Below are 22709 nucleotides of genomic sequence, written 5' to 3'. Positions count from 1 at the left end.
CAGTATGGACTGAGAACAGGAAGAAGCACAGGGCTTTCCCAGGGACAAAATCAGTACAACCCGTACATGTGAGTATATGTGGGAATGTGGAAAGGCATAATACAGGGGATTGATAAGCAGTATTTATGGCTGGAACACAGCGTGTATAGGGGAGATGGGCAGATAAGATTGATAACGCTGGAAAAAGACCCAGCATGGTGGTTCTTGGATGTCATGTCAAGGTGCTGAGATCTTGCCCATGCCTACAAGATGATGGAAAGCTATTGAGAGATTGGAAGTCGAGAATTGGCTTGATCAGGTGTGAAGGTTGGGTGCAAATACTGTGTGGAGGACAGTTTGTGTAGGGTCTTTAATTGAACCACCAGGACATATTCACAGTGATTCGAGTGAGGGTTGTTGGGGACCTACCCCAGGGCAGAGGTAAAGGTAATAGAGAATAGAAGACCCACAGCACACACACAATGTGTTCTTAAATAACTGAGTGCAACTTATTCTAACGATACAAACACCCAGCTCTCCACGATGGAACACCCATTCCCACCTTCTCAGCTTGGTAAACTTACTCTTTAAGATTCAGCTTACAGGTTTTTCCTTTGTATTAGCCTTCTCAGAATCCTAGGTAAAGTTACAGTCCATCCTGAGTTTCTATGGCATCCTGTTCATGCCTTTGTTATAGCCCTTTCTGCATTGTATTATAATTATTTGTTTACCCGCCACCCCTGGGAGACACTGATCACCTCACTCTACTTGTCTTTGTATCCTCCGTCCTGATACAGCTTCTGGCTCAAACCAAGTGCACAGTAAATGGTTATTTCACGAATCAGTGGATGAAACAAAAGGGTTAGTATTGTTCCTGGAAGAGCTATTCCAGTAGAAATCAAAACAACATAAAGAAGAATAGTACAGGGGCTGGTGATGTGATGCACTGAGGCACCATGATGCCAAACTAGGAAGTATTAGTTGTGGACAGTGTAGAAGGTGGAAACTGACTTTTGAAAATAGGAGGTGAAATGTGCTCAGATTACAAATCATTTAAACAACAAAACCAAAAATGAATGATGGCTCTTGAGGATCAGAGCTTCTGGAACTCAGAGATGTTCCTGCTATTAGGTTTTACGTGACCAAGAATAGAAAGTGGTCTCTGAGGACTTGGACCAGCACTGGATGCTGTGACCCCAGGAGCTCGGCTTCCTGCACTGGGATGCCCTCCATCAAATCCTGTGGGGCTTGCACTCCCCATGGAGTGAGAAATTTCCAGGCTTGTGCCTATGAGGATGTGGCTACCAGTCCTTCATCCCCGTACAAGCAGGGCTGTGAAGGGGCTTAGCTATTCCCCCATTCTCAGGCATAATTTGTATTGGGTATACGCATTATAAGATTTGATAAGAGTTGGATTTTTCAGCTTTTGCTTTTAAATCATGCAGATTAAATGAAAATCCAAGCAGTAATTGGAGCCCCCAGCTGAGTTACTTTGAGTATCGGAGGTTACTACGGAACCTCACAGCCCTGCGGATCCGAGCTACCTATGGAGAATACAGTAAGTGGCTAAAAGAAATGAATTTCTCTCTTCTTAGGTTTTAATTTAATTTGCTTCAGCTCTCTAAGGTGGTGACAGTCTCCAAACAATTAAACAAACTACTTAATGGTTTTGATATCGAGTCTCTGATTGGGTCTAGATTTGTACATTCTAGAAGAAGTTGTTAAGAAGGAATGTTTCTTGAAAAGAGGTCAGCACCAATGAAGAATGAATGATGCTTCCTCGCTAAAGAGCCTCTGAATTTAGATTAAAGCTGATTATTTGAAGAAGATAACCTACAGCAAAAGGCACGTTCCCTTAGCTCGGAAATCGCTTCTACAACATTGTTCTCTTTATTTCTTGAGTAACTTTCCTTTGGGATTATACTCGGTGCTACCACGTTCGGATATCATCATGTATTCTGTTAATTCCTATTATTGAACTTCTATATACTATGTACTATGTGGGGTACTCCTAATCTTGATTGGGATTATTTTTATTTTATTTTATTTTTATTATTATTATTTTTTTGTGGCACGCGGGCCTTTCACTGTTGTGGCCTCTCCCGTTGTGGAGCACAGGCTCCGCACGCGCAGGCTCAGCGGCCATGGCTCATGGGCCTAGCCGCTCCGTGGCATGTGGGATCTTCCCGGACTGGGGCACAAACACGTGTCCCCTGCATCAGCAGGCAGACTCTCAACCACTGCGCCACCAGGGAAGCCCTTGATTGGGATTATTTAAATGAGACCTCCTTAAGCTTTTTAGCACACATGTAAAAAGGAAGCATGGCTGGCATGCACCATTTCCATGTCACTGATATAGCGAAAAAAGCAGGAAGTAGAAAAGGTGCTTACTAACAATTTATTGAATCTTTACTATGTGCCAAGCACACTACAATACATGCATTGTCTCATTTAATTTCACAAGAAACATAGGAGGTAGATACTACTGTCATTTCTCTTCTACTGTTGAGGAAACACAGTCATCGAGGTGTTTTGTGACTTGCCCAATTCACACAGATAGTGAGGATTGAGCCAGAATTTAAACCCTGATTTTTCTGACACCAGAGCCTATGCAGTCAGTCATGATGAACTACTATATCTTTATGCATGGCATAGTGAGTGAATACTAACTGTCTTTGATAGGGCTATCAATGAAAAAAATTCGTCAATAGTCAGTCTAAGAGGGCTTCTCTGGTGGCACAGTGGTTAAGAATCTGCCTGCCAATGCAGGGGACACGGGTTCGAGCCCTGGTCCGGGAAGATCCCATATGCTGTGAAGCAACTAAGCCCGTGCGCCACAACTACTGAGCCTGCGCTCTAGAGCCTGTGAGCCACAACTACTGAAGCCCACGCACCTAGAGCCCATGCTCCACAACAAGAGAAGCCACCACAATGAGAAGCCCACACACTGCAATGAAGAGTAGCCCCTGCTCGCAGCAACTAGAGAAAGCCCACGTGCAACAATGAAGACCCAATGCAGCCAAAAATAAAATAAATAAATTTAAAAAAATTGTCAATCTAAGAAAGAAATGGAAAATCTTATTCGAGCCAATATGAGAATTATAACCCAGAAGACAGTCTCTCAGAGAATTCTGAAGACTGTTCCAAAGAGGTAAAGGGGGAAGCCAGTATATATGTGATTTGGGAAGAGGGTACGTGCAATCAAGCACACATTTTGGTAGAAGGTTACTGCTATTTGCAAGGAACAGATACCTTAGTTAATGGTTTAAGTGCTTTTCTAAGTACGGGAAGATGCAAGAAACTGGGTTCATAAAATTTTCTCCTGAAAATATCTAACTATCTGAGGGCCAGTTCTGTCAGGTTTCCTAGAGCACAAAGTGCCACATCCTGATCTTCACCCTGAATTCCTTTCAGGATGTACTGTAGGTCAGTGACTGCAGTGGCTAAAGACTTGATTCTTGTAGAACTGGATAGTGGGCAACATTCTTTATTTTATAATCCCTTCCCTTTCAGTCTTAAGTTCAACCAAGGTTTGGGAAGCATTTCGTGACCATTTGCTAGGAATGCACGTTCCCAGGTCAGGCGAGGATTTCATTGACAGGCCACGGAACGTGCTATTACTGGACTAGGTTCAGTTAACAGTAGCCAAAAGCCTCTGGACCGCCTGTCTTTCTAGTCTGTTCTGGTCCAGAAAATAGTTCCCTCTTGTTGCTTCTTCCCATATCCAGAGTTATTATGCATGATTACAATCTTACAGAACTATATATTTGATCAAATTGTTTCAAGTTGCCTAATCATCATTAATTTTATCTGAGGCTCAATCACACATTTGGTAATGCAAGAAACAATAATCTTGTAAAATAGGCAGCATATAATATAGCTAGTAACATTAATAGGTCATAAGCAAGTATTTAAGCTAAGAACTTCCATTAGGTGCGGCCCAGTATCTCCCCAGGTCGTCTGACCAGTCTGTTCTGCGCTAATTGTTATCTTTAAGGAAAATGATATATTGGCATTGTACATAAAGTTCACCAAAGATGTCTGCACATACAGGGCGAGTAGTGGGTCATCATGACCCCTTAAAAGATTGACAAAGGAACGTTATTGTCTAAGGAGTTACATGGCTGGTGCCAGAAGGAGAAAAACTGATCTTTATGGTTGAGCAGGTATTTCTGCTGCAGGGGAGGTCTGGTTAACACATAATGCAGATGTACAATGCAACTAGAGGGGAAGGAGGAGGCCAAAGGGCAGAGAAAAAGTTTCATGTTTAAATTTTTCTTGTCTTGCCTTAAAAATGTGAATTTTCATTGCATCAAGGAGTTAAGAAAAATAAAATCCAATGAGAGGCCTGACTTTAGATCCTTGGACCTTACCACTTGCTGCTTCTAAAGTGTTCCCTCTCTTGCAGGTACTGGGTACCTTGACAATGTGACCCTGATTTCAGCTCGCCCCATCTCTGGAGCCCCAGCACTATGGGTTGAACAATGTGTATGTCCTGTTGGGTACAAGGGACAGTTCTGCCAGGAATGTGCTTCTGGCTACAAAAGAGATTCAGCCAGACTGGGACCCTTTGGCACCTGTATTCCATGTAACTGCCAAGGAGGAGGGGCTTGTGATCCAGACACAGGTGAGTGAAATGACACCTGGACCAGATGGTTGGGGGCACAGCCAGGTGACTGAGGTCTCCCGCGGAAGAGAGAGCTGTGTAGGAAAGACCATGCCTGAACTCATTTCAGAGATGGGAAAGGATTAAGGGAAGCAGGGCTGGAGTCAGGGAAGATGGACATGGCGCTTTATTACACTCAATCCTTTTCATTATGGAAATGCCACAGGGTTGTGAGAAAGGTGCTAGGTTACAGGAAATGGCTGTCATGGTTCAGTGCTGGGTGGGGAAATTGGTGTCGAGTTGCAAGCATTGTAGGGGAGATCAAAGGCAATGTCAGGACTGGAATGAATGTGCCGACAAATGGTGTCAGGCCTTGGGGGACAGGGGAGTAGTGTTAAGTTATGGATGGTAAAGGAAGTGTATGTCTGCTTAGCCTGGGAGAGTGAGGGTGAGATTCAGGGTCGTGGCCATGTTTAGAGTTGGTACTAGGGCAGAGTGCCAGCACTCAGGCATTCTGGGGAAAGCTTCAGAAAGGCAGGCTGTGAGTTACTAAGCTCTGACTTGCACATGTCATGCGTATTAAAGCAAGTGTACAGTTTTACCCTGCTCATTTCTCTGCTCCTCCATTCTTCCTCTGCCTCCCAGGAGATTGTTATTCAGGGGATGAAAACCCTGACATCGAGTGTGCCGACTGCCCCATTGGTTTCTATAACGACCCGCGTGACCCCCGCAGCTGCAAGCCCTGCCCCTGTCGCAATGGGTTCAGCTGCTCCGTGATGCCCGAGACAGAGGAGGTGGTGTGCAATAACTGTCCCCACGGCGTCACTGGTGAGGCCAGCTGCCTGCCCTGTCCTGATGCTGTGAATCTGCAAGGATAGCTTCTATTCCAAGGGATTCCCAGGGAGTTTTCATTACTCAGGGCTAGTCTAAATGGGCTCATTTTAAAGATAAGGATAGCTTGTCGATGCCTGAGAGCTGAAGTGGATTGAGGAAGGGCAGAGTGTACAGTTACGGGGAGGAAACATCTAAACCTGTTTTAGGAGGTCTGTAATTAGGAGATGAAGTTTTCAGATGAAATACAGGGTTTAACTAAGTTTTTAAAAATGAACCAAGTTGGGCTTCCCTGGTGGCACAGTGGTTGAGAGTCCGCCTGCCGATGCAGGGGACACGGGTTCGTGCCCCAGTCCAGGAGGATCCCACATGCTGTGGAGCAGCTGGGCCCGTGAGCCATGGCCGCTGAGCCTGTGCGTCTGGAGCCTGTGCTCCGCAACAGGAGAGGCCACAGCAGTGAGAGGCCCGTGTACCGCAAAAAAAAAAAAAAAAAAAAAAACCAAGGTGAAGAAGGAAAACTTAGTGGCCTTATAAATGTCGCATCTCTCTGCTGGTCAGTCTGAAAGAAGAGTTTATCTTCAGCAGCAGTCTCGGTGGTATGGGTCTCAATCTGACTTTTTCCCAGTCAGCTAGTTAACTGGCAGGAAGGCTCCTAGTGGCGCTTGTGTTCTAAAATCTGTGACCACCGTGGAGTGGAAGAGCCAGGCCCTGGCCATGGGCTCCCATTCCTGAAGCTACTGTTCTGGGGTCCATGGGGAAAGCTCCTCTAGAGGGCTATTTGTACTTTCGTCCTCTGCATCTGGTTTCACTGCCAGTGGATGATCGCTCGGGCTTGGCTCTTTGTTCCTTTCAGGTGCCCGCTGCGAGCTCTGTGCTGATGGCTACTTTGGGGACCCCTTTGGGGAACACGGCCCAGTGAGGCCTTGTCAACCCTGTCAGTGCAACAACAATGTGGACCCCAGTGCCTCTGGGAACTGTGACCGCCTGACGGGCAGGTGTCTGAAGTGCCTCCACGGCACAGCCGGTACCCACTGTGACCAGTGCAAAGCAGGCTACTTTGGGGACCCCTTGGCTCCCAACCCAGTGGACAAGTGTCGAGGTAGGACTGCACCCCTAGACGGATTGGACAGCCTGTGTGTGCATGTGTGTGCGTGCGTGCACGCCTGTGTGTGCACACGTGTAAGAACATACGAATCAGCAAGGCCAACAGCAGGTAACATCGCGGTGCTGCTTTGGTTTCTCTGACCGACTGGCTCGTGAACAGCCTGGACCGTTCGCCTGTCAGAGGTCTTAAGAGCAGTGTCCCCTGCATCAGGGCTCTGGAGTCAGACCTGGAGGGTGTTGAAAGGGTTAAAACTGGGCGGGACAAGTGCAAAAGGTCAGGTTTACACTCCAGAGTGGAAGAGGAGATGAAATGGGGCTGCTTCCAGCACCCAGTCCGGAGGCTGGTAGGCAGGGTGGGGCTGCCAGACCCGTAAGCGGAAGGTGATAAAGGGCTCGAAACTAAGCCTGAACACACTGAAGTGGGAGGGGAGTGGGCTGTAAAGAAGTTGAAGAGACCCTCTCAGGAAGTCAGTGCGATTGATGTACAGAAAGGTAACAGTCCAAACGTCTCCTAAGGAGACTGGGCTTCAAAGCAGTAGCTCCCGTGGAGCATTCCTGGGGGCCGCTTCAGATCAAAGCATGAATGTGCAGATCAGGCCTCTTGCTCAGCCCTTCTTTCAAGCCTTCAAACATGTTCTATTCTAGAGGCAAATTCCATTCTAGGGAGCTGGCCTGCCCCACAGACTCACCCCTAGGTCACAAAGGCCCCAGACCAGCCCTGGTGCCCAGAACTCAGGAGCTTCCTCATTTTAAGGTTCAGAGTGCCTTTGGGGACCGAGATTGGAGGACTCCTGGTCTGACAGGAGGTCTGCAGGGAGCCCAGAGCCACCCCCCACAACTCACACCAGTGTCCTCAGCCCCAGTAATGCTGAGGACCTCTGTGCAACTTGGAGCTTCTACCCAGGGGCACGAATTCCACCTGCCCTGAACCCAGCCTGTGGGTTAGCTGTGATGTCCTATGATAGGAAGCATCCACATGACATCAGCGGTACTGAGTTCAAGTCCAGTTTTTTTTAACACACCTATTGTATTATGCTGATCATGCCAATTAATCTCTCTGAGCCTCAGTTTCCTCATATGGATGATTAATGTTTTACTCAAAGTGGTTGCAAAGATAAAATAGCATATGAGAAAGCATACTATAAACTATATAATTCCATCTATAAGGTGCTATGAATAGAGATTTCACTGCCTTTAGACCATACATTTTTTCACTCAACTATCTTTTATCAAGCACTTAACCGTGTACCCAGTGTGGAGCTAGATACCGAGGTTGTAATAATGAATAAATCAGCTCCAGCTCCCAAAGAGCTCATATGCTAATAAGGAAGACACACAAGTATGTAAGCAAATAATGACAGTACGCTTAGACATATGATCATACTACCAAGTGTTTTGTGAGCACTGAAGGTGGAGTAACCCAAAGAATCACTCCAGTAGAGTAGTGTCTCACCCACTGTTACATCCTCAGCTCCTAGAACAGAGCGTGACACAGAGTGGTACTGAATCAATTTGATTGAATAAAGGTACTGCTTTACTGCAGAAGGAAAATATCACTGGCTCTTGCCAGGTTCTCATTCCAGCTTGCCATTTTCTTGCTGTGTGTCCTAGGTCAAATTACTCAGCTTCTCTGAGCTCATATCCCTCATCTGTAATATACAGAGAGATGTCTACTTCTGGCACATATAGGCCCAGAAGAAATGTTATTTTCCCTGTGAGCAAAGCCAGAATGTCTGCAGAATATCCAACAGGCTTATGATTTAATGGGAGGAAGTAAATAAGTGTCACTAGAAAGGATGAACAGTTGTAGTGTCTCTTCATCCAGTCACACACCCCAAACAAACTTGCCAGATGATTCCGAAGACCTCTCTGTATCGCGGGAATGTGCTTGGAGGCATAGCCAAGAAATGAATCTAACACAATATGAATCAACAAGGGCAAAGAAGGATTCTTTGCCCTTGGTGACTCAATCTTCCTTTTATCTTTGCTATACCTCCAGTTTCTGGAATTAGCTTGACATGAAAGCTTCCTGTTTGTCCATCTTTTTTCTCTAGCTTGCAACTGCAACCCAGTGGGCTCGGAGCCCGTGGAGTGTAGAAGTGATGGCAGCTGTGTTTGCAAGCCAGGATTTGGCGGCCTCAACTGTGAGCATGCAGCATTAACCATCTGTCCAGCTTGCTATAATCAAGTGAAGATTCAGGTGTGAATGCTAGCCAGACCTCACCGCAGGAGTAAAATCCTGAAGTGTCTCCTGGGTGGTTCTGTCACAAATCCAGGACTCTCCTAGGTTCCTGGGGATGGGGGTGGGGATTACTATTTCTTTCTTTAAAAATTGCTATGTTAAAACAACTTCCATATACTAGTAAAAATACTTCAGGCTTATGTTCTTATATTTACCATTTTCAAAACCCCTTTTGCAGATACTGCCGCATTCGGTACTCATGGTAACTTAGTCAAATTGGAAGGAAAAGCGTTCTGATCTCAGCTTTCACTGAGCAAACAAAGTTTTGAAAAATGTGTAATTTTTCAAAGTCACACGGCCAGGTGGAACCGAGAATACCATCCATGTCCCCTGATTCTGAATTCAGTGCTCTTTCCATTATAATATGCCACTTTCTAGCTGGATTTTTTCCCAAGAGATGTCCTTATAAAACAAATGAAGAAGACATAAACGTATAAAAGATATGAGGAGTCCAGAGATGTCAAGGCTGTCAAAACGGGAATAGTCTCCAGAAATTTCTCATTCAAATTCCAGAGAAGAATGAAATTGATGTTGTTGTTGTTAATTATTAATTAATATTGTACTGGGGTGAAGGGTGGGGGAGGAAAGGGCCCAAACAGAACCCAAATGTAGAGCAAACTCAACCTCTTTTTCCAAATTTATCTATTTAACCAGCCCTCTGTAGCACTTTATTCCAGGCACTGTTCTAAGTACTATACAAATACTAACTCATTTAGTCCAAGTAATAAGTCTGTGAGATATTATTATTATTATCCCCATCCTATGGATAAAGAAAATGACTTACCCAAGGTCACACAGCTAGTGAGTAGTGGGGCCAGGATTCAGACTCAAAGTCTAGGCTCTAGAATCTGAACTTTAACATGACATGCCAAGCATTTCTGGGCTTTTAGCTACTAGCCCCTGGGTACCTGCTATTTGACCATGAACTCTGTTCTAATCCTCTTCCTTGTGTGGTTTCAGATGGATCAGTTTATGCAGCAGCTCCAGAGCCTGGAGACCCTGATTTCAAAGGCTCAGGGTGGCGGTGGAGCAGTACCCAACACAGAGCTGGAGGGCAGGATGCAGCAGGTTGAGCAGACCCTTCGGGACATTCTGAGAGAAGCCCAGGTTTCAGAAGGTGATGAAGGCCAATTTCCCTTCACAAAGGAGAGAATTCAGAGTCCTAGAAAGCAATACACTAGGTCACAGAATCTTCGGTGGTAACAGTTCAGCAGATGTCTCTGCCTAGCCCTTGCGGAGGTGGAAGGACTGTCTGGGATGTTCTCCTGGGATCTGAATGATGGAGATAAAAGAGCAGTTGCATGCATTCATATGTTGAGTTTTCACCATTTTGCCATAAGCCACTCAAAGTCACTTTTTCAACCCTCCGTTATGTTTGACAACTTGGCCCCCAAAATGCTTATCCTCCCTTTGCTTGTTGGTGTTCAGGTGCTATGAGATCCCTCAGTCTCCAGTTGGCCAAGGCCAGGAGCCAAGAGAATAGCTACCGGAACCGCCTGGATGACCTCAAGATGACTGTGGAAAGAGTTCGGGCCCTGGGCAGCCAGCATCAGAACCGGGTTCAGGATACTCACAGGCTCATCACTCAGATGCGCCTGAGCCTGGAGGAAAGTGAAGCTGCCCTGCGAAACACCGTAGGTGGTGCTGGGTTAGGGGGCTGAGAGTCATTGCTGAGATGGAAGACAGCCCATGTCACAGGCTCACCTTTTCTCTCAGGTTTTCTGGTCTCTGGCAGAAGTTAGACTTCTCTTCCTTGCAGCAGTTGCACCTTTCTTTATGTTCTTTGGCTTCCTGCAGTTTCCCATTTTACTGTGCTATGTTCCTCTCCTAGTTCATTTCTTGCTACCCATAGCCTCATCTTGGCCGTCTCTTCTCCCTTCTTTCTGCAAATCTTCTAGGTTGTTAGTTCCCAGAGGGCAGGGTTCAATTTTGTTCATGTTTACATTCTCAGCCCGTAGCACAATGTGTGGCTGTGATAAATGTTTGCTGTAAGAAAGAAAGAGAGAGAGAGGAAGAAAGAAATAAAGAACAGATGAAAAAGGAAGAAAGGGAAGGAAGAAGAAAGGAAGGAAGGAGGCCAATAACGACATGATTCTTAAAATAGGGAAAAAAAATGTTGCCAGTATGATTTTCTTAATGACGTAGTTTGTAGTGTGGTCGGAGGCAGAGGTTTGAATGAGCACTCTTCTCGTTCTAAATAAAGAAGGCAGTGGTGATAATAATGTAAGTGGGTGGATAGGAGGTGGATAAAGAAAACTGGAAGACAATCAGATATTATGCTGAGAAAATGAAGGATTTAAAAATAGTGTGTATTGATTTTCCTTTTGTAAAAAATTCAGAAAATACATAAAAATCCCCTATGGTCTCATTGCTAAGAAATAACTATCATTAAAACTTGGTCTATGTTCTACTGGACTTTGAATACATATGCAAATATAAACATGTATATATTTTAAAATGTATCTCTATCTATATACAGGCTTCCTTTAAACTTGTATTTCTATTTTATTCTTGTCTATACATTTTTTAATGTAATGACCGTCGTGACCAGGGACTCGACGTGTCACGTTGTAGAATGCTGTGTGACTAATGACAAGTGGCTCTGACAGACAGGTGCAGAACCTGCTTAGGCTCCATGGCTCATATGTAGGCACACGGCAAAGCCTTAACCAATTGTCCTTTTTCCACAGGACGTTCCTCCCTCAGAGCACTATATGGGGCCAAACAGCTTTAAAAGTCTAGCTCAGGAGGCCACGAGACTAGCAGACAGGTGAGCAGTACTGGAGGGCACCTCTGCTTCAGACCACCTCTGCAAGGCCAGACTTGAACAGCGCTGCGGGGTATTCAGGACCAAAGCATATTCATTATCTCCAGGCTCCTTTGCAGCCATCCCCCTGCCCTGAAGCCATTTTTTTAACCCCTTGGCTTTTAGTATATATAGGTGGCCACTGGGCAAGGTCACTTGGCAGGAGTTGGGGGCGGGGGTGTTTCTTTCGCAGATTTCTCTATGACTCGACAGCATGGCTTTGGTGTATGTCAGGTGTAATTCCTTGGGCCCCATCAAATGAATCAGCCCTTGGAAAAGAATGCTTTGCACCTTTGAGGGACTCCCAGGCTCCCACACCAAGCCTGGGAACAAGTAGCTGCGAGCTGTTTGCTGGCCTGTGGAGGCCAAGTCTGCAGAGGGGGAACGTCCTCCTGAAAACCGGCTCTGCAGGCCCCCAGTGATAACGGGCAGCTCCTTAGTTCTTGCCTGACTATAAATCCTACCATGCTGAAGAGGTTTGCTCTTGGCCGAGGGCTCAGCAAGGTGGCAGGCTCTGCTAATCCCAAATGAAATTCAGTTAGCAGAAGGGGGCTGGCTTGTGTTCTTGCAGCGCGCGCTGCCTCCTGAGCTCGTTTCCATCACTTTCTGGAACCAGGAGGACAAAAGCAACTGGGGGACTTTTATTGACAGGCTTTGTCCCCCTTAGTGGTGGGCTCAGTTTAGAGATGCAGCAAAACTAAATAGGGAGTTGGCTCCTGAATGGAATAAAACCTAGGGGTTTCTCCTGCAGAAAACAGTTTATAAATGCAATATTTTATCACCCTGAGACTTCTCCCACCCATTTTCATAGCTTCCACTGATTATGCCATAAATGGAGAAGATGACCAAAAAAGTCTAGGACATGAGGCTACTTCTCAGAACACCCTCTGCTTCGAGATAGCTCCTCTATTAGAGGAGCTCCATCTCATCTGGGTCAATTCTGTTTGGTTTTTCTAGTCCAACCATTTCCCTTACTCCTCTCCTTTCATTTAAATAAAAGCCCCAAAGGAAGCTCTTTGCCGTGGAAACTCAAATTCTTGGTTTTTGATCCTTTCAGCCACGCTGAGTCAGCCAATAACATGGAGCAACTGGCCAGGGAAACCGAGGACTACTCCCAACAAGCCCTATCCTTGGCGCGCAAGGCTTTGAGTGAAGGAGGCGGAAGCAGCAGGCTGGACGGCTCCGTGGTGCAAGGGCTTGTGGGAAAGTACGTTTCAACGGGTCCTCACACGGGCCAATATAATCCACTCTCTCCCAGGGTTCAATGCAAACCACGTCTGAGGGTTGCTGTGTTTCTTTAGAAGTACATCAATGCTAAGAGGGACGAGAGGATGAGGGTATTACTTTGGAGGAAAACAGACGCCTTTAAGGCTGGAAGAAAAGGTTGATTAACCTAAGTAAAGTTTGTGTTTTGATTGAGAGGTGGTATATTTGGAGATACGGTCACCGTCTGTGGTGTTTAAAGGATGTGAGTACACTCATCTGATGGCATGGCACAGATAAACATAATATATTCATATGATCAAGAATTGGGAAAAAAAAATTAGGGAACTTGGGTTGAATTTTTCTGACCCAACCTGTATAAACTTTAAGGTCTGTGTTTAAACTGTGGAAAGGGACACATCTCGTCTGGTTCTTCCAATAATCCCGACCACATACTTTTAACAGGATGAATTTTTGCTTTTAATAAAAAAGAGTGAATTCTCAAAGTCCTCTTTCTTCACTCCCTGCAGATTGGAGAAAACCAAGTCTCTGGCCCAGCAGTTGTCAAGGGAGGCCACTGAAACTGACATTGAAGCAGATAGGTCTTATCAGCATAGTCTCCGCCTTCTCAATTCAGCATCTGAGCTTCAGGGGGTCAATGATCAGTCCTTTCAGGTAAGGGCACCTAACCTATGCACTGATGTACGGAGGAAGGGCCATAATGCTTTCTTCTCTGGGGATTCCGTTGAATTGTTCAATCATTCAGTTTTTTTCTTCATATTGACTTTTCTTGCTTTAGATTAGAAAGAGTATTTATCCTCCTCATTATCCTTGTTCTTAAACCCCAATCTTGGTCCCTGATAAGGCCATGGCTCACATCCTGAACCTATTCCTATTAGTGGTTAAAAGTTTTCTGTCTCTTTCCTAGTTCTGGGGACTGTTGCAACCTGTGGGAAATTATTATAGATAAAGTTTGATATTTACATTTGGGTCCAACCTATAGTGTATCTCCACATATGGCCACTCAGAAGGCTTTTGTTTTTCTCAAAAGTTTTGCATTGTTTCTGTTATCTTCCTTTAATTATTGCAAATTTATTAGATTAAGATTCAGCTTTCTACCTATGGCAAAAAGTACTCACAATGATTTCCACAAAAATTTTCCCATGTACTGGAGGGGTGGGATGGGGAGGGTGGGAGGGAGGGAGATGCATGAGGGAAGGGATGTGGGAACGGATGTATATGTATGACTGATTCACTTTGTTATAAAGCAGAAACTAATAAAAAAAAATTAAAAAAAAAATTCTCCCATGTATATATAAACTAACACGTAAAATAATAATAAAAAAAATAAAGCAGGCCTAAAACCTGTTTGATGTTTGGGAGACCTGTTGCCTGACTTTCATGAGGAACATTGCCTCATTTCTGTTAGACTTTGGGCCTGGATAGTTGTTTTCAAACAATGATGGCAGGTCCTCGGAAGTCTGGTGTGACAACTGGTGAGCAGAAAGTAAGGCTCTTTCATTTTGGGGGCTCACAGGTAGAAATGAAGAGGATCAGACAAAAAGCTGACTCTGTCTCAAGCCTGGTGACTAAGCGTGTGGATGAGTTCAAGCGTGTGCAAAGCAATCTGGGAAACTGGGAAGAAGAAACCCGGAAGCTCTTACAGAATGGGAAGAATGGGAGACAGGTATCCTTTGTTAGTCTGTTCATTCAACAAACATGTATTGAAGGGCTGCCATGTGAATTAATGCTGTAAGAAGAACCATCAAAAACTCTCTAAAGGTCATGATACTGCTGCTTATAGAGACCTTAATGTAATTAGCTCAGCTCCACCCACTGAGTCAGCCCTCAAATCTAGGAATAGGACTCAGGCCTACTGGGTCTAATTTTGGTCTGGCTCTGTCTACTAGCTTGGTTTCAGGAAGTATCTAGAGTTTAAAAGTAGGATTTGCAAATTGTTCTTGTACCTGATAGTGGACCAGAGCTTGAGACTGTTCTCGATGTGGGCTCCTATTGGGTCATTGGGTTATAAAGTTTGTGCTGCCCCGGGTTGTGGAGCGGTTTGCTACAGCACCCCTAGACTCTTTGGCGAATCACAGCTCTCTGCTGTCATGAAGAGAAGTGTGTCAGAGTGAATATGCTGGCAGGAGGGCACTCCCTGGGTGTGTGTTACATTTTCTCTAATCTTGTTCTGCCTGCCTATTTACAGAAATCAGATCAACTGCTTTCCCGTGCCAACCTTGCTAAAAGCAGAGCCCAAGAAGCACTAAGTATGGGCAATGCCACTTTTTATGAAGTTGAGAACATCTTAAAGAACCTCAGAGGTGAGTATTTCATGGTTCAGATCACTTGAGCTTTTTTTTTTTTTTTAAGTTTTTTTTTTTTTGCACTACACGGGCCCGTCACTGTTGTGGCCTCTCCCATTGCGGAGCACGGGCTCTGGACGCACAGGCCCAGCCGCTCCGCGGCATGTGGGATCCTCCCGGACCGGGGCACGAACCCGTGTTCCCTGCATCGGCAGGCAGACTCCCAACCACTGCGCCACCAGGGAAGCCCCACTTGAGCATTTTAAAGTTATAACCATGACTTTGGTTTATTTTGAATCTTTATAAATCTAAGTGACAGGTACATTGGGGTATTAATAGACACTTAATAAATATCTTTCTAAAGAAAAACATTTTTAAATATTTGATGTAGTAGAAAGAATTGAACTAAATGTCAAAAGGCTTGAGTTCTGATCTCTGCTCAGCCACATGACTGCACTGAGCTGGCTGTGTGACCATAGGCAGGTCCCATGCCTTTCTAGATTCTAATGTTCCCCTCTGGAGAAATTTGAACTAAATGACCTCTAAGGTTCCTCACAGATTCAATATCCCGCTACCATACAGATAATTCTCTTTTCTTTTCCTCCCTCCTCTCTCCCTTTCTTTTTCTTTCTTCCTTTCTTCTTTCTTTCTTTCTTTCTTCCTTTCCCTCTCCCTCCCTCCCTCCATCCCTCTTTCTTCCCTTCCTTCCTCCCTCCCTCCCTCCCTCCCCTTTCTTTCTTCTTTTTTTCTTTCTTCTTTCTTTCTTAATTTCTTTCTCTCTTTCTTCCTTCCTTCCTTCCTTTCTTTCTTTCTTTCTTAATTTCTTTCTTCTTTCTTTCTTTCTTTCTTTCTTTCTTTTCTTTCTTTCTTTCTTCTTTCTCTTTCTTTTGCCTGGTTGGTTCCAGTATATTGACAGAACCAGTGAGGTTGCTTTGTGGTAATAATAAAGCAAGCTTTGTCATAGCATCTAGATTCCAGGTAATCTGGGTTTATACCTTTTAGAGATTTGGTTAAAGTTTCAGTCTTCTTCACTAAGAACAAAAAATAAACATTCCTAAGTCTTAGGATTTTCTTCAGAGAAAGTACCTCTCTACCCATTCTGTCCAATTCCCAGCTATTGCCATTGGCAGCTTAGGGTTTAAGGCTCTGGCTTGAAACTTTGGGCTTCAAAGATTCCACCTGCTTCTGATTCACTTTGGGGTTCACTTTTGCAATGATGGGGACCCAGGGCAGGCTGACTGTTGATGGTTAGTTCAGTGCCTCCTTTAAGATGCTTTCTCCTGGACAAGAAAAAGTAATAGCCACAACTGTCCACACTCTCACCCCCTGGACAGTATTAACACTCTTTCTGTAATTTTTCTTAAAAACCTCAGCCACTTTCATCTTCCGTTGGAAGCTAATTTTCAACTTTATGGCAATGTTTTCTTATCTGCATTTCAGAGTTTGACCTGCAGGTTGAAGACAGAAAAGCAGAAGCTGAAGAGGCCATGAAGAGACTCTCCTACATCAGCCAGAAGGTTGCAGATGCCAGTGACAAGACCAAGCAAGCGGAAACGGCCCTGGGCGGTGCTGCTGCTGACGCCCAGAGGGCAAAAAACGCAGCCGGGGAAGCCCTGGAGATCACCGGCAACATAGAACAGGTAAAGGGACATCGAGGTGCAGGTTGGTGAGAGCAGCTCCAAACGCAAGGGTTATGTTCAGTGAGCCAGAGTGCTGGGCTCACGTTGACCCGTAGGGTCCTGTTATGGTCCACGGCGGCCCTAGATCCACTTGGCTGACCCTCCTGTTGATTGGTTCACAGGGCTGTCATTGGCTGAGAACTGCTGCCCTATGCCCACCATTTTCAGCTCCCTTTTTGGATAACACCATGAGAAGAACCATCCAAGACTGTTGTTTATATAGACTATTGTATTAGTTTCCTGGAGCTGCTCTCACAAAGTACCACGGACTGGGTGGCTTAAAACAACAGGAATTTCTTCTCTCACAGTTCTGGAGGCTAGAAGTCTGAGACCAAGGTGTCAGCAGAGCCACACTCTCTCCAAGACTCTGGGTAGAAACCTCCCTTGCCTCTTCCTAGCTTCCCGTGGTGGCTGTCAATCCTTTGTGTTCCTTGGTTTGCAGCGACTTCACTCCAGTCCCTGCCTCTGTCATCACATGGAGCTCTTCTTCCTGGGTGTCTCCACCTCTTCTTGTAAGGACACTCGTCGTGTTGGCTTAGGGGCCCACTCAACTCCAATATGACTTTATCTTAACTAATTACATATGCAACAGCCCTATTTCCGAATTAGGTCACGTTCTGAGGTACTGGGGTTTAGAATTTCAACATATCCTTTTGGGGGACACAATTCAACTTGTAGCAACTATACCAGTGTTTTGAGTCAAGATTATGAAATTCTGGAGTTCTGGATCCCTTGACCCTATGTTCTGTGTCTAAGCTCCACTTACTCATTTTTCTCTTTCCTTCCATTCTGTGCCAGCACTGTGCTTGGTGCTGGGGATACGGACATGGGAAAGACCCAGTCCTTCTCTTCAGAGAGCATTCAGTGTCATGGGAAAGGGCAGGCTAATCACACTTACAACCCGTATGTTAAATGCTACAGTAGAAAGAGTGCTTCTGAGCTGGACGAGAGCTTCGTAGTTCTTATTTAAATATGACTTCTAGAAAGCTTAAGCAACTCTAGAAAGCCCAGAGGGAACTCTTGATATCTAGACTGTGTGGCCTCACCCTTGGACCACTTGGTAACTTACAAAAAATAATCTCAAATCTTAGGTCCCTTGAGGGTAGAGACCAATTTCCTGTGCTTCTCTTTACATGGCTTCTAGGGCAGAGGCGTCTGTGTAACTTGATGCCTAATAGTGGCTTATTGCTAAAGATATTGTTAAGATTCATTCATCCTAATAAAAACAAAACACAAAGCTATAGCCCATTCATTCTCTGCACCCCAAACTCAACTGTCTTGGGGAGTAAAGCCATTCAAAAGATGGCGGCAGGGCTTCCCTGGTGGCGCAGTGGTTGAGAGTCCACCTGCCGATGCAGGGGACACAGGTTCGTGCCCCGGTCCGGGAGGATCCCACGTGCCACGGAGCAGCCGGGCCCGTGCGCCATGGCTGCTGAGCCTGCGCGTCTTGAGCCTGTGCTCCGCAACGGGAGAGGCCACAACAGTGAGAGGCCCGCGTACCGCAAAAAAAAAAAAAAAAAAAAAAAGGTGGCGGCAGCAAAGAAACATGACAGAGAGTGGGATGAGTTTCTCACCCTCTGGGTTTTCCCGACTGGTTGCTGTTTCACTCACCACTTGGTGAGCTTAACCTGAGAGGGAAGCAGTGTCTCAGGGCTGATCATCCTAGTCCCTGGAGACATACCCCCAAATTAACTTGTTTGAGGAAGAGCTTGGGGAAGGGTGTGTCCCCAAGTCTGACCCTCTCATTGTTCATCTCACTCCATCAGGGCCTGGCTGCAGCTGTATTTTTTCTGCAGTTGTCTTTGGGATGTTTTTGTGCCTTACTCCTCTCTCTCCTTCCGTCCCTGGCTCCTTTTCTTCTCCCAGGAGATGGGGAGTCTGAACTTGGAGGCCAACATGACAGCAGATGGAGCCTTGGCCATGGAGAAGGGACTGGCTACTCTCAAGAGTGAGATGAGGGAAGTGGAAGGAGAGCTGGCAAGGAAGGAGCAGGAGTTCGGCACGGATAAGGATGCAGTGCAGACGGTACGTTCCCGTGGCTTTCCAGCAGAGAGCACTTTAACCTTGCCGGCGTGGGAACACTCTTGCAAAATGGACTTGTGTTTATGTGTTCCTCAGGTAATCACAGAAGCCCAAAGTGTTGATAACAGAGCCAGGAATGCTGGAGTCACGATCCAAGACACACTCAACACATTGGATGGCATCCTACACCTAATAGGTATGTGGAGTATCCACAACCTTCCAGTCCATGTTCCAGGGCTTCTCCCGATGAGTGGGAGTCTCAACTTTCCTTAAGGGTATCAGGAAATCTGCTTTGTTTCCAGGCCCAGATACTTCACAGCCTGGAAACTTCTTTACATTTGTGGGACTCTATTTTACCATCTCTAAGATGGGTCACTGAGCACCTACCTATTGCCCTTGGAGGTGAAAGTCTGTAGGTCAAAGAAGTGGGTGTATGTAGGGCAGGTATATTGAGGCTCAGAGAGGTTAGTAATGTCCTGCAGAACACACAGTAAATTGTGGAGGCAGGATTCGAGCTTCACAGTGAAAAAGAATACTGGACAGTTTGACAGTCCTGCTAAAGATTCTGACCTTGATCCTGAGAACTTAGTAGACAGTGTCAAGCAGAGGGATGACATTGTTGCTGTATATTTTGGAAAGATCACTGGGGCAGCTGAGTGGAGGAGAGTATGAAGGTGGGTTAGACAAGAGGCAGGATGAGGTCGTTCAGGAGACAGTTGAAAGAACTGAGGGGAAGTCACAGAGTTCTGAGGAAGTAGGAGTGGTGAGGGGGAAGATCCTCCCAGTCTGTGAGGTCAAAAATCACCCGCCAAGTCTGCTGCTTGTCCCTCCCAGCCACAGTTACACCTTGCTGTAATGGGTTGTGGAAACTTGAGCTGCCAGGTGGATGACCCGAAAGAAGTGTCAAGGTGGTAGGTCCATGAGATACTGCAAACTTAGGATAAACTAGATTTGATGGCGCCGTGTGGCAGCAGCTCAGGTTTCCCCACAGAATCCCATCGACAAGAAAACCCACGTAAAGTGAAGTTATGGGCTCGGGCTTCCCTGGTGGCGCAGTGGTTGAGAGTCCGCCTGCCGATGCAGGGGTCGCGGGTTCGTGCCCCGGTCCGGGAAGATCCCACATGCCGTGGAGCGGCTGGGCCCGTGAGCCATGGCCGCTGAGCCTGCGCGTCTGGAGCCTGTGCTCTGCAACGGGAGAGGCCACAACAGTGAGAGGCCCGCGTACCGCAAAAAAAAAAAAAAAAAAAAATTATGGGCCTGGGTAGAACTGATGTCAAACACGTATTGGCCTGTTTCATCGAGCCTGGACTGCAGCATGTATGGACCTAGGGATTCAGTCAGAGATTCCAGCAACATTCAGGAGAACCTCTTTATTTTCTTCTTTTTTTTTTTTATTAGTCTCTGCTTTACAACAAAGTGAATCAGTCATACATATACATCTGTTCCCACATCCCCTCAGGAGAACCTCTTTAAAACCGGATTTTTCTGTGGAGTGTCATCATCACCCCGAGAGAGCAATATTGTCTGTGTTGTTATCCTGACAGGTTTGTTTTGTGATCCAATGAGCCCCAAAGAGTAAAAGACCCTCTAAGGGTAATAAATAAATAAATAAATAAATAAATAAATAAATAAACCCTCCCCAGTGGAGAGTTTAGTGATTTTGCTTAGTGTTCTGAAAAAGGCGATGAAACTAACAGGGCCTTTAAAGAGAAAGTGAGAGCGTGGGGAGAGAGGCTGGATGGGAACTGTCAAACATTTACTGTGTGACAGGCACTATGCCAGGTTTTTCATGGTGGAAGATCATTTTAGTCTTTTAAAGGTCCTATAAAGTAAGTTTTATTATTATTATTATTTTTTGTTTGTTTGTTTGTTTGTTTTTGCGGTATGTGGGCCTCTCACTGCCGTGGCCCCTCCCGTTGCTGAGCACAGGCTCCAGACACGCAGGCTCAGCGGCCATGGCCCACGGGCCCAGCCGCTCCGCGGCATGTGGGATCCTCCCGGACCGGGGCATGAACCCACGTCCCCTGCATCGGGAGGCGGACTCCCAACCACTGCGCCACCAGGGAAGCCCCTATTATTATTATTTTTTTAATTTATTTATTTTACTTTATTTTTGGCTGCATTGGGTCTTTGTTGCTGCGCATGGGCTTTCTCTAGTTGTGGCGAGCGGGGGCTAATCTTCATTGTGGTGCTCGGGCTTCTCACTGCGGTGGCTTCTCTTGTTGTAGAGCACGGGCTCTAGGTGCGTGGGCTCAGTAGTTGTGGCTCACGGGCTCTAGAGCGCAGGCTCAGTAGTTGTGGCGCATGGGCTCAGTAGTTGTGGTTCGTGGGCTGTAGAGCACAGGCTCAGTAGTTGTGGCGCATGGGCTTAGTTGCTCCACGGCATGTGGGATCTTCCTGAACCAGGGATCGAACCTGTGCCCCCTGCATTGACAGGCGGATTCTTAACCACTGCACCACTAGGGAAGCCCCGAGTTTTATTAGTTTTATTATTTTATTTCACAAAGGAGTAAACAGAAGCTCAGGGAGTTTAATACTGTCCCACCGATCACATAGTAAGTTGTGGAGGTAGGATTCTAACCGAGGTCTCTGTCTGCAGTGTTCCTGCTGTTTTTGAGAAGCTCATGCTGCCTCCCCATGGACATTTTGTCCCCAAGCTTGCTTCACTTTCCCTGCATGTTGTAGAACCCTGAATTTTGGAATTCTCCCCTGTCCGCAGGTGAAGGACTGATCCACTGGATCAACATTTTTGTTGTAGTGCTGTTTCTACTCTGTTTCCTCTCCTGAGTCCCGGAGCAATAACAGTTTAATCTCTCTAGTTGTGGTAAACTTCTGCAGTCAAATGCTATCACTGCACCTGACCTTGAGTTTGAATTGACTAAGGACCACTCAGACCTTTTCAAACTAATTGGGTCTGGCCAGGTGCCCTTCATGCTGACATTAGTGTTAGATTGTTTATGGGTGAAACATACCTGAACAAATGTGACCACATTTCATATTGGAAATAAACTAATATCAAGCCAGATTCCCACTGTTTCAGGCCAGAATGAAGTCTTACATCATTTCATAACAGCTGGAATTCATCCCTCAAATAGCAAAGCACACCTTGGCCTTTCTAAACCCTGAGGCCCAGCCAGTTTCTAAAGGTCTTCTAATAGAAAACAGCAAGAGATTTCCTAAGGGTTGTTCAGAAAGCAGAATTTGGAGTTGATTCTGATGTTAGGAATGAGCTGTGTTGGGCAGACACCTTGAGCAGTATTCAGTCCCTATGACCTTCAGCCTTCATCTTTTCAGAGCAGGAGCTGTTGCCTCTAGCATGAAAACAGAAATCCAAGCTTCATCTTGCTGAACTAAAGAGTCCAGAGGCTTAAACTGGGCTGTTCTGTACCAAAATGTTCATTGCAGCTCTATTCACAATAGCCCGGAGCTGGAAACAACCTAAGTGTCCATCATCGGATGAATGGATAAAGAAGATGTGGCACATATATACAATGGAATATTACTCAGCCATAAAAAGAAACGAAACTGAGCTATTTGTAATGAGGTGGATAGACCTAGAGTCTGTCATACAGAGTGAAGTAAGTCAGAAAGAGAAAGACAAATACCGTATGCTAACACATATATATGGAATTAAAAAAAAATGTCATGAAGAACCTAGGGGTAAAACGGGAATAAAGACACAGACCTACTTGAGAATGGACTTGAGGATATGGGGAGGGGGAAGGGTAAGCTGTGACAAACGAAAGAGAGGCATGGACATATATACACTACCAAACGTAAGGTAGATAGATAGTGGGAAGCAGCTGCATATCACAGGGAGATCAGCTCGGTGCTTTGTGACCACCTGGAGGGGTGGGATGGGGAGGGTGGGAGGGAGGGAGATGCATGAGGGAAGGGATGTGGGAACAGATGTATATGTATGACTGATTCA

The 22709-nt window shown here is 45.7% G+C and overlaps 1 protein-coding gene across 1 annotated transcript in view; it reads left to right on the top strand.

Annotated features, from left to right (window-relative positions):
- Positions 1-22709, top strand: part of LAMC2 (laminin subunit gamma 2) — a 58724-nt gene that overhangs the window by 34962 nt on the left and 1053 nt on the right. Inside the window, exons 9-23 of the mRNA XM_082615440.1 lie at positions 1425-1537; positions 4388-4606; positions 5231-5413; positions 6270-6515; positions 8575-8720; positions 9723-9879; positions 10191-10396; positions 11453-11532; positions 12626-12775; positions 13302-13446; positions 14309-14458; positions 14981-15095; positions 16518-16717; positions 18623-18781; positions 18875-18974. Of these exons, the coding sequence (XP_082471566.1) occupies positions 1425-1537; positions 4388-4606; positions 5231-5413; positions 6270-6515; positions 8575-8720; positions 9723-9879; positions 10191-10396; positions 11453-11532; positions 12626-12775; positions 13302-13446; positions 14309-14458; positions 14981-15095; positions 16518-16717; positions 18623-18781; positions 18875-18974 (2369 nt within the window). The remainder of the gene's footprint in view (positions 1-1424; positions 1538-4387; positions 4607-5230; positions 5414-6269; positions 6516-8574; positions 8721-9722; positions 9880-10190; positions 10397-11452; positions 11533-12625; positions 12776-13301; positions 13447-14308; positions 14459-14980; positions 15096-16517; positions 16718-18622; positions 18782-18874; positions 18975-22709) is intronic.

Source organism: Mesoplodon mirus (assembly GCF_964341445.2).
Source record: "Mesoplodon mirus genome assembly, chromosome: 3".
NCBI classification, from domain to species: domain Eukaryota; kingdom Metazoa; phylum Chordata; class Mammalia; order Artiodactyla; family Ziphiidae; genus Mesoplodon; species Mesoplodon mirus.
Note: the sequence above shows the minus strand (reverse complement) of the source record. Positions and strands in the feature narration are given on the sequence as shown.